Here is an 18082-nt window from a genome sequence, read left to right as displayed (position 1 = left end):
TCCCCTGCCCACCCGCCGGGGTGGGCGGGGCTGGGAGCTGAGGCTCAGGCTTCGGTCAGAGCGCAGGGAGAGGACTGGGGTTGGCGGTGTGAGCACAGCTTGCAGGGGTTAGTGCACCACGGCTAGCCGGGAGAGAGTCCGGGAAAAAATCTGGAGCTGCCGAAGAGGCAAGAGACTTTTTCTTCCCTCTTTGTTTCTTGTTGCGCGAGGAGAGAGGATTAAGAGCGCCGCTTAAAGGAGCTCCACAGACGGGCGTGACCCGCGGCGATCAGCACAGACCCCAGAGACGGGCATGAGACGCTAAGGCTGCTGCTGCCGCCACCAAGAAGCCTGTGTGCAAGCACAGGTCACTATCCACACCCCCCTTTCGGGGAGCCTGTGCGGCCCGCCACTGCCAGGGTCCCAGGATCCAGGGACGACTTCCCCGGGAGAATGCACAGCGTGCCTCGGGCTGGTGCAATGTCATGCCGGCCTCTGCCGCCGCAGGCCCGCCCTGCATCAGTACCCCTCCCACCCCCCAGCCTGAGTGAGCCAGAGCCCCCGAGTCAGCGGCTCCTTTAACCCCGTCCTGTCTGAGCGAAGAACAGACGCCCTCAGGCAACCTACACGCAAAGGCGGGTCCAAACCCAAAGCTGAACCCCAAGAGGTGTGCGAACAAAGAAGAGAAAGGGAAAATCTCCCAGCAGCCTCAGGAGCAGCGGATTAAATCTCCACAATCAACTTGATGTACCTGCATCTGTGGAATACCTGAATAGACAACGAATCATCCCAAATTGAGGAGGTGGACTTCGGGAGCAACTATATATATATATATATTTTTTTTTTTTCCCTTTTTCTCTTTTGTGAGTGTGTATGTGTATGCTGTGTGTTATTTTATCTGTATAGCTTTGCTTTTACCATTTGTCCTAGAGTTCTCTCTGTCCGTTTTTTCTTTGTTTCTTAGTATACTTTTCAGCACTTGTTATCATTGGTGGATTTGTTTTTTGGTTTGCTTGCTCTTTTCTTTCTTTCTTTTATTACTTAAAAAAATTTTTTTTTAATAATATTTTTTATTTTAATAACTATTTTATCTTTTCTTTCTTCCTTTCCTTTCTTTCTTTCTTTCTTTCTTTCTCTCTCTCTCTCTCTCTCTCCCCCTCCTCCCTCCCTCCCTCTCCTCTCTCTCTCTCTTTCTTTCTCTTTTTTCTCCCTTTTATTCTGAGCCGTGTGAATGACAGGGTCTTGGTGCTCCATCCAGGGGTCAGTGCTGAGCCCCTGAGGTGGGAGAGCCAAGTTCAGGACACTGGTCCACAAGAGACCTCCCAGCTCCACGTAATATCAAACGGCAAAAATCTCACAGAGATCTCCATCTCAATGCCAAGACCCAGCTTCACTCAATGACCAGCAAGCTACAGTGCTGGACACCCTATGCCAAACAACTAGCAAGACAGGAACACAACCCCACCCATTAGCAGAGAGGCTGCCTAAAGTCATAATATGTCCCCAGATACCCCAAAACACACCACCAGACGTGGACCTGCCCACCAGAAAGACAAGATCCAGCCTCATCCACCAGAACACAGGCACTAGTCCCCTCCACCAGGAAGCCTATACAACCCACTGAACCAACCTTAGCCACTGGGAACAGACACCAAAAACAATGGGAACTACGAACTTGCAGCCAGCGAAAAGCAGACCCCAAACAGAGTAAGTTAAGCAAAATGAGAAGACAGAGAAACACACAGCAGATGAAGGAGCAAGGTAAAAACCTACCAGACCTAACAAATGAAGAGGAAATAGGCAGTCTACCTGAAAAAGAATTCAGAATAATGATAGTAAAGATGATCCAAAATCTTAGAAATCGAATGGAGAAAACACAAGAAACGTTTAGCAAGGAACTAGAAGAACTAAAGAGCAAACAAACAGTGACAAACAACACAATAAATGAAATTAAAAATTCTCTAGAAGGGATCAATAGCAGAATATCTGAGGCAGGAGAACGCATAAGTGACCTGGAAGATAAAATAGTGGAAATAACTACTGCAGAGCAGAATAAAGAAAAAAGAATGAAAAGAATTGAGGACAGTCTCAGAGACCTCTGGGACAATATTAAACGCAGCAACATTCGAATTACAGGGGTTCCAGAAGAAGAAGAGAAAAAGAAAGGGACTGAGAAAATATTTGAAGAGATTATAGTTGAAAACTCCCCTAATATGGGAAAGGAAATAGTTAATGAAGTCCAGGAAGCACAGAGAGTCCCATACAGGATAAATCCAAGGAGAAACATGCCAAGACGCATAGTAATCAAACTTTCAAAAATTAAATACAAAGAAAAAATATTAAAAGCAGCAAAGGATAAACAACACACAAGGAAATCCCCATAAGGTTAATATTTCAGCAGAAATATTAATATTGATATTTCAGCAGAAACTCTGCAAGCCAGAAGGGACTGGCAGGACACATTTAAAGTGATGAAGGAGAAAAACTTACAACCAAGATCACTCTACCCAGTAAGGATCTCATTCAGATTTGATGGAGAAATTAACACCTTTACAGACAAGCAAAAGCTAAGAGAATTCAGCACCACCAAACCAGCTTTACAACAAATGCTAAAGGAACTTCTCTAGGTAGAAAACACAAGAGAAGGAAAAGACCTACAATAACGAACCCAAAACAATTAAGAAAATGGGAATAGGAACATACGTATCGATAATTACCTTAAATGTAAACGGACTAAATGCTCCCACCAAAAGACACAGATTGGCTGAATGGATACAAAAACAAGACCCATATATTTGCTGTCTACAAGAGACCCACTTCACACCTAGAGACACATACAGACTGAAAGTGAGGGGATGGAAAAAGATATTTCATGCAAATGGAAAGCAAAAGAAAACTGGAGTAGCATTTCTCATATCAGACAAAATAGACTTTAAAATAAAGACTATTAGAAGAGACAAAGAAGGACACTACATAATGATCAAAGGATAAATCCAACAAGAAGATATAACAATTGTAAATATTTATGCACCCAACATAGGAGCACCTCAATACATAAGGCAAATACTAACAGCCATGAAAGGGGAAATCAACAGCAACACAATCATAATAGGGGACTTTAACACCCCACTTTCACCAATGGACAGATCATCCAAAATGAAAGCAAATAAGGAAACATAAGCTTTAAAAGATATATTAAACAAGATGGACTTAATTAACATTTATAGGACATTCCATCCAAAAACAACAGAATAAACTTTCTTCTCAAGTGCTCATGGAACATTCTCCAGGACAGATCATATCTTGGGTCAAATCAAGCCTTGGTAAATTTAAGAAAATTGAAATTGTATCAAGTATCTTTCCCGACCACAATGCTGTGAGACTAGATATCAACTGCAGGAAAAAAATCTGTAAAAAATACAAACACATGTAGGCTAAACAATACACTACTTAATAACGAAGACATCACTGAAGAATTCAAAGAGGAAATAAAAAACTATGTAGAAACAAAGGACAATGAAAACACAATGACCCAAAACCTATGGGATGCAGCAAAAGCAGTCCTAAGAAGGAAGTTTATAGCAATACAATCCTACATTAAGAAACAAGAAACATCTCAAATAAGCAACCTAACCTTACACCTAAAGCAATTAGAGAAAGAAGAACCAAAAAAACCCCAGAATTAGCAGAAAGAAAGAAATCATAAACATCAGACCAGAAATAAATGAAAAAGAAATGAGGGAAACGATTGCAGAGATCAATGAAACTAGAAGCTGGTTCTTCAAGAAAATAAACAAAATTGATAAACCATTAGCCAGACTCATCAAGAAAAAAAGGGAGAAGACTCAAATCAACAAAATTAGAAATGAAAAAGGAGAAGTAACAACTGACACTGCAGAAATACAAAGGGTCGTGAGAGATTACTACAAGCAGCTATATGCCAATAAAATGGACAACCTGGAAGAAATGGACAAATTCTTAGAAATGCACAACCTTCCAAGCCTGAACTGGGAAGAAATAGAAAATATGAACAGACAAATCACAAGCACTGAAATTGAAACTGTGATTAAAAATCTTCCAACAAACAAAAACCCAGAACCAGATGGTTTCACAGGCGAATTCTATCAAACATTTAGAGAAGAGCTAACACCTATTCTTCTCAAACTCTTCCAAAATATAGCAGAGGGAGGAACACTCCCAAACTCATTCTACGAGGCCACCATTCCCCCGATACCAAAACCAGACAAGGATGTCACAAAGAAAGAAAACTACAGGCCAATATCACTGATGAACATAGATGCAAAAATCCTCAACAAAATACTAGCAAACAGAATCCAACAGCACATTAAACAGATCATACACCATGATCAAGTGGGGTTTATTCCAGGAATGCAAGGATTCTTCTATATACGCAAATCAATCAACGTGATACACCGTATTAACAAATTGAAGGAGAAAGACCATATAATCATCTCAATAGATGCAAAGAAAGCTTTTGACAAGATTCAACACCCATTTATGATAAAAACCCTTCATAAAGTAGGCATAGAGGGAACTTTCCTCAACATAATAAAGGCCATATATGACAAGCCCACAGCCAACATCATCCTCAATGGTGAAAAACTGAAAGCATTTCCGCTAAGATCAGGAACAAGACAAGGTTGCCCACTCTCACCACTCTTATTCAACATAGTTTTGGAAGTTTTAGCCACAGCAATCAGAGAAGAAAAGGAAATGAAAGGAATCCAAATCAGAAAAGAAGAAGTAAAGCTGTCACTGTTTGCAGATGACATGATACTCTACATAGAGAATCCTAAAGATGCTACCAGAAAACTACTAGAGCTAATCAATGAATTTGGTAAAATAGTATGGTACAAAATTAATGCACAGAAATCTCTGGCATTCCTATACACTAATGATGAAAAATCTGAAAGTGAAATCAAGAAAACACACCCATTTACCACTGCAACGAAAAGAATAAAATATCTAGGAAGAAACCTACCCAAGGAGACAGAAGACCTGTATGCAGAAAATTATAAGACACTGATGAAAGAAATTAAAGATGATACAAATAGATGGAGAGATATACCATGTTCTTGGATTGGAAGAATCAACATTGTGAAAATGACTACTACCCAAAGCAATCTACAGATTCAATGCAATCCCTATCAAACTACCACTGGCATTTTTCACAGAAGTAGAACAAAAAATTTCACAATTTTTATGAAAACACAAAAGACCCCGAAAAGGCAAAGCAATCTTGAGAATGAAAAACGGAGCTGGAGGAATCAGCCTCCCTGACTTCAGACTATACTACAAAGCTACAACGTAGCTTACTACAAAGTAATTAAGACAGTACAGTACTGGCACAAAAACAGAAAGATAGATCAATGGAACAGGATAGAAAGCCCAGAGATAAACCCATGCACATATGGTCACCTTATCTTTGATAAAGGAGGCAGGAATGTACAGTGGAGAAAGGACAGCCTCTTCAATAAGTGTTGCTGGGAAAACTGGACAGGTACATGTAAAAGAATGAGATTAGATCACTCCCTAACACCATACACAAAAATAAGCTCAAAATGGATTAAAGACCTAAATGTAAGGCCAGAAACTATCAAACTCTTAGAGGAAAACATAGGCAGAACACTCTATGACATAAATCACAGCAAGATCCTTTTTGAACCACCTCCTAGAGGAATGGAAATAAAAACAAAAATAAACAAATGGGACCTAATGCAACTTCAAAGCTTTTGCACAGCAAAGGAAACCACAAACAAGACCAAATGACAACCCTCAGAATGGGAGAAAATATTTGCAAATGAAGCAACTGACAAAGGATTAATCTCCAAAATTTACAAGCAGCTCATGCAGCTCAATAACAAAAAAACAAACAACCCAATCCAAAAATGGGCAGAAGACCTAAATAGACATTTCTCCCAAGAAGATATACAGATCGCCAACATACATATGAAAGAATGCTCAACATCATTAATCATTAGAGAAATGCAAATCAAAAGTACAATGAGATATCATCTCTCACCAGTCAGAATGGCCATCATCAAAAAATCTACAAACAATAAATGCCAGACAGGGTGTGGAGAAAAGGGAACCCTCTTGCCCTGTTGGTGGCAATGTAAATTGATACATCCACGGTGGAGAACAGTATGGAGGTTCCTTAAAAAACTAAAAATAGAAGTACCATACGAGCCAGCAATCCCACTACTGGGCATATACCCTGAGAAAACCGTAATTCTAAAAGAGTCATGTACCACAATGTTCACTGCAGCTCTATGTACAATAGCCAGGACATTGAAGCAACCTAAGTGTCCATCAGCAGATGAATGGATAAAGAAGATGTGGCACATATATACAATGGTATATTACTGAGTCCTAAGAAGAAACGAAATTGAGTTATTTGTAGTGAGATGGATGGACCTAGAGTCTGTCATACAGAGTGAAGTAAGTCAGAAAGAGAAAAACAAATACCGTATGCTAACACATATATGTGGAATCTATGGAAAAAAAAAAAGGTCATGAAGAACCTATGGGCAAGACGGGAATAAAGACACAGACCTACTAGAAAATGGACTCAAGGATATGGGGAGGGGGAAGGGTAAGCTGAGACAAAGTGAGAGAGTGACATGGATATATATACACTAGCAAACGTAAAGCAGATAGCTAGTGGGAAGCAGCCACATAGCACAGAGAGATCAGCTCGGTGCTTTTTGACCACCTAGAGGGGTGGGTTAGGGAGGGTGGGAAGGAGGGAGACGCAAGAGGGAAGAGATATGGGAACATATGTATATGTATAACTGATTCACTCTGTTATAAAGCAGAAACTAACACAGCATTGTAAAGCAATTATACTCCAGTAAAGATGCTTAAAAAAAAAAAAAAAAAAGCTTGTCAGACAGACTGCAAGTGAAGGAGAATGACATTATTAATGACAGCCTTGCTTAATATTTTACTCTGAGTTATATAATGTTTGACATAATAAAAATAAATTTAAAAAATGTAAAACCCTAAAAAAACTGGAAAGCAAAATTTAAAAAACGAATCCAACTTTGTATTAAATTCATGATAGGATGACACCAAGAGAAAATTTTTTCAGATGAATTTTAAAATATACTAATTTGACTGCACATCCAAAATGAAATATATCCTAATGAAAAAATTAACTGAAGAAAAAACTTCTCAGTTGTTATTAACACTACTGGCACTGTTATTCTGAACCTTTTTATATATACATACAAATACAGATAGCATAAAGCAAATAGGTAATTATGTTAATGTTGACAGAAACCAAGACTTTCAGCTGAAATGATACAAATGCTTAACTTCAAATATAAAGCCCTTTAATCCTAAATTTGAGTATTAATATGAATTCATGTTGCATTTTCTCTTCAAAAATAGAAGAAACAAATAAAAATGTATTTCTTAGCTCTGAAAAGTCCTAGAAGTAAAGAAGAATCAATCAGTATGACTGAGCACCCTGAGCAATCAGATAATGGTTTCTAAATACGATTTCTCACCAAAAGCACTCAGGACTTCTTGAAAAAATGGCTGATTCCAAGTCTGAAGCAGGAAATGTACAAGATGAGTCTGAAACATCTTGTCATACTAGAAAGCAAGGAAGCTATGAAAGATGAAGAGAGTCACATCAAAAGGACTTAGGAGACAGCCTGAAGTGGCTTCCAATGGCTAAAGATGGGATAATCTGAGCATCAATAATAACTGCAGTAAACTTTAGCATCAAATATGTTAAATATCTGTTTGTAATAATACTTGAAAAAAAAAACAGGAAAGAAACCTCACTAGTTACCTTTTTAGGATGCCAGGGAATCAACACATTATTCTGAAAAAGTGTAAATGATGGGGAAAAAACAATCAAGCATTCAACATACCTTCATGTCAAAATATACCACTCTATACTAAAACATTAAAGGAACAAATAAAAAGTACGTACCTTATATCTTTTCAATTTCTGTACTTCTTCTTCAATAAGCATCTGATTTTTGGCAACCTCTGACTGAATAGCACTTAACATGTTATTACCCTGATCTGTATCCATGGGTTCCTCCTTAGGAGAAAGAAAAAGAAATACCACACCCTAATGACTGAGGCTTAAGTCTAAACTATTTTTAAATGATAAACAGAGTACAATCATTTTCAAATTTTATTCTTAATATTGGTGATGGAATACCAGCTTACTAAGTGCAATATTAAAGGATAAAAGCTAGGTAGTATCTTCCAATTTTCTATGTTCTACAACAATACATATGAATTTTAATCTAAAAACAATCTATACTGTAGCAAACTGAATTGCTATAATCTGCTGTTGAGCTATAAAGTAAATCTGCTTAAATATACTCATGAAAATGTGATCAAAGGAATGCAAAAAAAAGTCTTCGTCCATTACTAATTCTCTTCTCCAATCATATTTACTAGAAAGATAATCATCATAAGGAATAGTAAAGATTACATGTGAATCTAAATGTGCCCAATTAATTCTGTAGGAAATATATTCTAACTTGTTTAATTATATAATGAAACTACAGTAAATTGTTAACACTTATTTAGCACATACTATTTGTCAGTCACTTTTTTTTAAGTGGTTTATATATACGTTATCTCAGTTATTCTTCACAACCACCTTTTAAGGTAAATACTATTATCCCTACTTTACATAAAGAAACTGAGGCACAAAGAAATACACTCAAATCATACTTCCACTAAGTGGCAAAGGCAGGAGCTGAATCTAAGAAGCCTGACTCCAGAGTATATTCTCGTTATCACCACTCAGGATACTTGATTAAATCTATATTTCAGACAAAGAAAGAAAGAAGAAGGAAAAAAGGAAAAAAGAAAATAAATAGTTTCCCTGAGAGAATAACTAAGCTAGAACTTTTTACATAAAAACATGGCCACAAACCTCAGCAAGTTGTCTTTGTAGCTCTGCTATCTTCTGTTCATATATCATTTTTCTGTCAGACACAATGGCCATTAAGTTAAATCGAATTTCACCTTCACTGTACCTAAAAAAAAATTAAAGTTTATAATGTAGTAAAGAAATGTAACACTATTACAATTAAGATAATCTATTGTGATTACCCCCTTATTCTCTGGGGTAAACACAGATCTACCAACTGGCTAACCATAAAAACTGACATTTTAAAAAATCTTTCCTAAACAGGAGAAGTTACAACCAGTATCACAAAAATACAAACAATCTTAAGAGAATACTATGAAAAATGATACACCAGCAAATTAAGCAACCTAGAAGAAATGGAAAATTTCCTAGAAACAGTCTTCCAAGACTGAATCAGGAAGAAACAGAAAATCTGAACAGGCTGATTATTAGTAATCTAATTGAATCAGTAAACAAAAAAATCCCAACAACCAGAACTCCAGGATCAGAGGACTGCACAGGGGAATTCTACCAAACATTTAAAGAGGAGTTAATGCCTTTATTTCTCAAACTATTCCAAAAAAGTGAAGAGGAGGGAATACTTCCAAACTCATTCTATGAGTCCAGCACTACCCTGATACAAAAACCAAAGACACTACAGAAAAAGAAAATTACAGACCAATATCCCTGATGAAAACAGAAAAAAATCCCCAATAAAATATTAGCAAACAGAATTCTACAATACATTAAAAGGATTGCACATAATGATCAAGCGGGATTTATTCCAGGGATGCAAAGATGGTTCAATATACACAAATCAATCAACGTTATAACTATATCAGCAAAACAATGGACAGAGATCACATGATCATCTTAATAGAGGCAGAAAAAGTATTTGACAAAATTCAACATCCATTCATGATAAAAACTCTTAACAAACTTGGTATAGACAGAACAATCTCAACATAATAAGGGTCATTTAAGCCAAACCCACAGCTAACATCATACTCAACAGTGAAAAGCTAAAAGCTTTTCCTTTAAGATCAGTAACAAGACAAGGATGCCCACTCTCACCACTTTTATTCAACATAGTATTAGAAGTCCTAGCCACAGTAATCATACGAAAAAAAATAAAAGAAATAAAAGGCATCCAAATTGGAAGGGAAAAAGTAAAACTCACTATTTGCAGATGACATGATATTAAATACAAAAAAATCCTAAAAATTCTACCAAAAAACTATTAGAATAAGTGAATTCACTAAAGTTATAGCATACAAAATCAAAATACAGAAATCTGTTGCATTTCTGTACACTAATAATGAACTATCAGAAAGAGAAATCAAGAAAACAATTCCATTTACAACGACATCAAAAAGAATAAAATACCTAGGAATAAAGTTAAACAAGGAGATGAAAGACCTGTACTCTGAAAACTGTAAGATACTGATGAAAGAAACTGAAGACAACACAAATAGAAAGATATACATGCTCATGGATTGGAAGAATTAATACTGTTAAAATGTCCATACCACCCAAAGCAACCTACAGATTCAATAATCCCTATTTTCACAAAACTAGAACAAATACTCCTAAAATTTGTATGAAACCACAAAAGACCCCAAATAGCTAAAGCAATCTTGGGAAAGAAAGAGCTGAAGGTATCATGCTCCCTGACTTCAATCTATACTATAAAGCCAAAATAATCAAAACAGTATGGTACTGGAACAAAAACACACACATAGATCAGTGGAACAGAATAGAGTCCAGAAATAAACCCACAAAACATACAGTCAATTAATCTACAACAAAGGAGGCAAGAATATACAATGGGGAAAAAGTCTCTTCATTAAGTGTTGTTGGCAAAACTGGACAGCTACATGTAAAAGAATGAAACTAAACCATTTTCTCACACCATATACAAAAATAAACTCAAAATGGATTACAGATTTAAATGTTAGACCTGAAACCATAAAACTCCTAGAAGAAACATAGGCAGTAGCTCTTTCACATTGGTCTTAGCAATAATTTTTGGATCTGTCCCCTCAAGCAAGGGAAACAAAATAAAAAATAAACAAATGGACTACATCAAACTAAAAAGCTTTTGCACAGCAAAGGAAAGCACCAACAAAATGAAAAGGCTGCCTATTGAATGGGAGAAGATATTTGCAAATGATATATCTGGTAACGGGTTAATATCCAAAATATATAAAGAGCTCACAATCCAGCAATTTCACTTCCAGGTATTTTTCCAAAGAAAACAAAAACACTAATTTGAAAAGATGTATGTGCCCCAATGTTCATAGCAGTATTATTTACAATAGCCAAGATATGAAAGCAACCTAAGTGTCCATTGACTGACGAATGGATAAAAAAGATGTTTTATACACACACAATGGAAGATTACTTAGCCATATAAAAGAAGGAAATCTTGCCATCTGCAACAACATGGATGAACCTAGAGGGTATTATGCTAAGTGAAATAAGTAAGACAGAAAAACAAATATTATATGATTTCACTATAAAAAACAAAACAAATACAACCAAATAGAAACAAACTCAAACAAATTCAGATATAGAGAACAAACTAGTAGTTGAGTGGGGAATTGGTAGGGTAGGTGAAATAGGTGAAGGGGATTAAGAGGTATAAACTACCATTTATAAAATAAATAAACAGGGATGTAACATTGAGCACAAGGAATATAGTCGATAATATTGTTATAACTTTGTATGATGCATAATCTATAAAAATATGTTGTACACCTAAAACTAATACAGTATTGGAAGTCAACTATACTTCAATATAAATTTATTTATTAATACTTTTGTCTACAGACAAATAAATAAGCTTTCATATATGAAAGGAAAAAATCAGCTAAATTTCCATCAATCACAAATACATTATTAAATGTTTTAGTACCTCCTAGACATTTGAAATAATGTTTTCATCAGTTCTCATACTTTGACAAAAAATATGGTAACTATCAATTACCTTTTATCTCAATTAGAAAAAATAATTAAAGACCTCACATTTGTTGAATTAATTTTACTGGCATCTTGATGGTATTAACTATATTCCTTACTATATAATTTTTTCCAAATCATGATTTTGTTTCTATTCTTAACTAATATATGTTTACATTTCACTTGTACTTTTATCATATACAAACATATAAATATTTATGTAATATGTTATAAATAATCTCTTGTAAAATTTCTGAATACTGTTTTATTTTCACTACTCTGATACCAATGAAACATCTTATAGTATAAGCTTGTTTATGGTAAGGATTGACATTGAAAAGATTATCCATAATATTTTCTAAGTGGCACTTAACCAGATGAAAACAGGTAGAAAATGTAAGCCTGTTTTTGCATTAGTTCACCTGCAAGAGCTTCTCATAAATAGTTCTATTCACTGGAAAGAATATGGCCCAGTATAACTATAGCACTTTGAACTATGTAAAAATGCTGTTTTTAAAACTCTGCTTATGGGACTTCGATTTCCCCATTCCTCCCAGTAAAAAATATCAAACAAAAAAAATCTAGACATATATTTTTTAAAAAATGAAAAAAATTAAAATTCTGAAGTGAAGGGAAGGCAGACATGCTAGGGAACCAGGACCCAAGAATGACAGTGGTGAAGTCTCTGGATTATCATTCTGCTGCATATGTCCTGGCCTTGGAGTTAAAGAAGCCATCAGTTGAGAAATGCCAACAGGCACAGACAAAAAAGCACCAACAATAGTCTGCTCTTTCTATCCAAGGAAAGGGGCAACCTCATGAGAAAATTTTGAGACAATAACCACTCTACCATACCCAAACACAACTGAAAAAACTGGCCCAAACCCTACCGGCCAGGAAAGGCTGGGTAGGGAGCCTGGACTCCAACCTCCACCAGGCTGTAACAGGCACCTGGGGTGGTGTCAGAAAAGGCTGTGTAAGGAGCTAGGACTTTCATCCCTGCAAACAGTAATGACATCTATTTGCAGTGTCAGAGGAAACCAACTGGGAAGCCAAATGCGAAGTCACTACCATCCAGGTGTAAAGAAGCCCCCCTCCCAACTTTGGTATCAGTGGAGCCATGTAGAGAGCAGTCGCAAGGCACTGCTACTCCTCCCGGCCAGGGTAGTATCAGGGGAAGCCCTACTGGGGACCAGAACTCCCAACCCCTGCCCAGCAGTAACAAGGAACCCTTTCCCACCTCAGGTGTCAATGAAGACAGAGTGGGGAACCTGGACTTCTACTTCCACCTGGCAGTAATGGGGTAGCATCCCTGATTTACCCTGCCAGAAGAGTGCCCATAAAAACCAGCTAAAAGAGAAGTTTTAAATAAGATCCAAAGTCTTATAATATAGTACTGAAAATGCCCAGGTTTCAATCAATAATCACTTGTCCTATTAAAAATCATGAAAACCTCAATTTGAATGAGAGACATTCAACAGACAGAGTGATGATAGATGTCCAAATTCACTGACAGAGACTTTAAAACAGCCATCATAAAAATGATCCAATGAACAATTATGAACACACTGGAAACAAAAAATAGAAAGTCTCGGGCTTCCCTGGTGGCGCAGTGGTTGAGAGTCCGCCTGCCGATGCAGGGGACATGGGTTCGTGCCCTGGTCCGGGAAGATCCCACATGCCGCGGAGCAGCTGGGCCCGTGAGCCATGGCCACTGAGCCTGCGCGTCCGGAGCCTGTGCTCCGCAACAGGAGAGGCCACAACAGTGAGAGGCCCGCGTACCGCAAAAAAAAAAAAAAAAAGTCTCAGCAAAGAAATAGAAGATATAAAGAAGAAACAAATGGAAATTTTACAACTGAAATATAAAATGATAAAAAAGCTGAATGGGTGAGTTCAACAGCAGAATGGAGGAGACAGAGGAAAGAATCAGTGAACTGAAAAGTAGAACAACAGAAATTACCCAACTGAACAAAGAAAACAGACTAAGAAAAACAAAGAGAGCCCCAGGGACCTGTGGGACTAAAGCAGGAGACATTTGTGTCATTGGAGTCCTGGAAGAGGTGAGAAAGGGTGAGACTGAAAAAGTTCTCCAAGTTGTAATGGCTAAAAACTTCCCATATTTGACAAGATATAAACGCACAGATTCAAGAAGCTGAGCAAAATCCAAATAGAATAAATAGACAGAAATCCACACCAAGACACATCATCCTCAAATATATGAAAACTAAAACCAAACCAAAAAAAAAAGAATTTGAAACCAACAACAGGAGAAACATCACCATATCTATAGGGCAAAAACTGTTTGAACAACAGTGGATTTATCAGTAGAAACCATGGAGGCCAGAAGGGAGCGACATAACAATTTTCAGGTGCTAAAAGAAAAGACTATCAACACGGAATTCTATACACAGTGAAAATAACCTTCAGAAATAAAAGGGAAATCAAGACATTCTTAGATGAAGAAAAACTAGGATTCTGTTGACAGCAGAACTACCCTAAAGGAATGGCTAAATGAAGTTTTCTAAACAGACAGGAAATGATAAAAGAATTGAGTTCTGGACCATGAAGAAGAAAGAACAATGGAAAAAGTAAAAATATGGGTAAATACATTTTCCTTCTCTTAAGTTTTTAAAATTATGCTTCATGGTTAAAACAAAAATTATAATACTGTCTGATGGAGTCCTAAATGTATGTAGAGGAATTATTTAAGACAATTATAACAATGGACAGTAAAAGTACACATAAAGGAAGATAAGATTTCTACACTTCATTCAAACTGGTAAAATGTTAACACCAGTAGATTGGGATAAATTAGAGAAACCATTAGAAAAGCCATACAAGGAAATAAACTCAAAACCACTATAGATGTCTGAGTAACTCACAGAAAAGCAGGAAAAGAAAAACAGAGAAACAAAAAAAAAAACAGAACAAAGAGAAAAAATTTAAATGGCAGATTTAAACCATAAGACATTAATAATTACATATTAAATATACATTTCATTTTATACATAATTTTATAAATACATTACATTCAATGTAAATGGTCTCAATCCATGCAGTAAGACAGAAAATGGCAGAGTGGACTAAAAAATATGATTCAATATATGCTGTCTATATGAAATTCACTTCAAATACAATGACATAGGTAGGTTGAAAGTAAAAAGATGGAAAAAATATATCATGCATATATGAATCAAGACAAAGCAGAAGTGGCTATATTACTGTGAAATAAAGTAAACTTCAGAGCAAAGAAAATTACTAGAGAGAAATATTGCATAATGATAAAAAGGTCAATCCACTAAGAAGAAATAGTGATCATAAATGTTTATGCAACGAACAAGAGACCTGCAGAATATGTAAGGGAAAAACTGATAAAACTTAAATTAGAAATTGCCAAATTCAAAACTGTGCCTATTTACAAACGACATGATCATCTATCAATATGTAGGAAATGTCAAGGAATTCACAAAACTTCTAAAGCTGGTGGGTGAGTTTAGCAAGGTTGAAGGATACAAGACAAAGAAAGAAAAATAATCGACTTTATTTCTACACACTAACAATGATCACATGGAACAAAAAAGAAAATATAGTATTTGTATCACTCAAAAGAATATGAAGTGCTTGGGTATAAATCTGACAAAATACATATGAAACTAGCATGTGGAAAACTACAAAATGCTGATGAAAAAAATTAAAGAAGATCCAAGTAAATGGACAGACATACCATGTTCATGGATTGGAAAAATCAATATAGTAAAAATGCCAATTCTCCTAAAATTGATCTTTGACACAATTCCTATCAAAATCCCAAAAAGAATTTTTGTAGATACAAGATTATACGAAAATTTACATAGAGGGCAGAGTATCTATAACAGCTAAAACAATTCTGAAGAAAAAGAATAAAGTCGGGGGCATCAGTCTACCTGATTTCAAGGCTTACAATATAGCCACAGTCATCAAGACTCTGTAGTACTTGCAGACAGCAGACAAATAGATCAATGGAACAGAACAGTGAACCAGAAATAGACCCACACAAATATGTCCCACTGGGTTTTTTTTTACAAGGGTGCAGCAGCAGTTCAGAGGAGGAAGGATAGCCTTTTTAACAAACGGTGATAGACCAATTGGACAGAGGAAAAAAAAAATGAACCTTGACTTAACTTCACACCACACAAAAATTAACTCAAAATAGATCATAAACTTATATGTAAAATGTTATATAAACCTTTTAGAAAAAAAGGAGAAAATCTTTGGGATCTAGGGCTAGGCAAAGAATTCTTAGATTGGACAACAAAAATACAACTCACAGTGGGAAAGACTGACAAATTGGACTTCACTGGAATTAAGAGCTTTTGCTCTGTGAAAAACCATGTTGGGAGGAGGAGAGGATGGGCTATAGACTGGGAAAGAATATTTTCAGGCAACGTGTCTGACAAAGGACTAGTGATAGCTAGAGTGTGTAAAGAACTTCAAGGCTCGGGGCTTCTCTGGTGGCGCAGTGGTTGGGAGTCCGCCTGCCGATGCAGGGGACACGGGTTCATGCCCTGGTCCGGGAAGATCCCACATGCCGCGGAGCGGCTGGGCCCATGAGCCATGGCCACTGAGCCTGCGTGTCCGGAGCCTGTGCTCCACAACGGGAGAGGCCAAAACAGTGAGAGGCCTGCGTACCGCAAAAAAAAAAAAAAAAAAAAAAAACTTCAAGGCTCAAGAGTCAAAAAAACAATCCAATTACAAAATAAAAGGCATGATTTTCAACATTAGTCACTAGGGAAATGCAGATTAAAACCACAATGAGATATTACTATCCACCTATCGTTTAAACAATGATAAAATAAAGGTTTAAAAATGAGAACATTAGTTATGCCAATAAGATTAGCTGAGCATTTACTTTTGTATCCTTTTTTCTATGACTGGCCTCACTGCGCTGATCCAATCATCTTGATTGCATGCACCTAGGAAGAAATGTAAAAGCATTTATGTCAAACAAAATCAACATTAATATTATTTTAAAAGTTTGGTCCAAAATATCCTTTTATTAATATTTTTACAAATTCAGGATAGTAAAAAACCTTTTAGCATAACTATGTTAAGCTCCAACTCTTACTTTCTTAGTAATGGTAAGGGGAAACAGTATTATCATAATTTGCATTTCCACGTTGTTGCGTCACTTAGCAGTGCTAAACAAATGTTTGAGAAAATAATGAACTAGGGAATTATTTCATTAAAACTCACGACTCTGTGAGATAAGGATAACTACCTTCATTTTACAGATGATGAGACAGAGGGCTAAGAAAAACCAGCTCACATATTAATAACAAAATAAGGATTCAGTCCTTTTCTGACTCCCCACCATCATAACTACAGAAAAAAAAAATGAAATCCACACACAATGCAAAACCAATTTTACCCAGTTTTTTAATCCTCTTTTTTACCTAAATTTTAGTATAGCCACCAGCTGTATAGCAAAACTGGCTGTTCTGTTTTATATTTTACTTCCTTTATATCTCATGAATCTAATGAAGAGAGAATGGCTGACCAGATAGAAGAGAAAAAAATGCAGCGATCAGATCAACCCCCAAACCAGAGAAAATCAGCTTCGACAGAATTAAAAGAACATCCCATTAATTTTCTTTAAGAAACATAGAAAAATAAATATTTTTAAACACGCAAATCTGCATTAGATGAAGTATTAGTTCTAGACATGGGCATGGTCAATAAGAACAAGCAAAATGAAAGTGTTAATTTTTTTTTTTAAATCTGAAAATATAAAGTTTTATGGACAGCAGATAACATTAGATTCCATTAAAACAGGTTACACTGCACTTAAACCTAATTTAAAAAAAAGAAAACTTAATGAGGTAAAAATAAGGAGTTAAAATTCTTTTGTGGGTCTATTAGTTCATTACTAGATCAGAACCACCTCAACCTCAATAACCATTTATCATTAGCTCAAGGTAGGAGATGGGGTGGGATCAGGACAAATCCACCCTTTGGCACAAAGGACAGCACATTAATGCACTAGTTACATAGAAAAAAGTAGTTTTTAAAAGTTAACTGAAAAATTAAAAATAAATTATGTAATCTATGGATTAAGAAAACTTTTCTTGTAGGAAAAAAACTAAAGGTCCCAATGCAACTACAGTAGTCAACATGTCCTAATTTCATAAAGTACTGAAGAGCTTAAAGCCTGCATGGCATCACACCTCACAGTCACCTCCCCTTTCTAAACTT

At 36.2% G+C, this 18082-nt stretch overlaps 1 protein-coding gene across 2 annotated transcripts in view; it reads right to left on the bottom strand.

The window, feature by feature from the left end:
• Positions 1-18082, bottom strand: part of UCHL5 (ubiquitin C-terminal hydrolase L5) — a 48688-nt gene that overhangs the window by 8613 nt on the left and 21993 nt on the right. The window contains exons 7-9 of one of the 2 annotated variants that reach the window (XM_007466201.1): positions 16740-16803; positions 8915-9017; positions 7949-8059 (exon numbers count right to left, since the gene is read on the bottom strand). In XM_007466201.1, the coding sequence (XP_007466263.1) occupies positions 7949-8059; positions 8915-9017; positions 16740-16803 (278 nt within the window). Of the gene's footprint in view, positions 1-7948; positions 8063-8914; positions 9018-16739; positions 16804-18082 lie in introns of both variants that reach the window. The other variant, XM_007466200.1, reaches the window with a different exon arrangement.

Source organism: Lipotes vexillifer, unplaced genomic scaffold, assembly GCF_000442215.2.
Source record: "Lipotes vexillifer unplaced genomic scaffold, Lipotes_vexillifer_v1.1 scaffold585, whole genome shotgun sequence".
In the NCBI taxonomy this organism is placed as follows: Eukaryota; Metazoa; Chordata; class Mammalia; order Artiodactyla; family Lipotidae; genus Lipotes; species Lipotes vexillifer.
The sequence above is the reverse complement of the archived record's forward strand: the minus strand, read 5'-3'. Positions and strand labels throughout refer to the sequence as shown.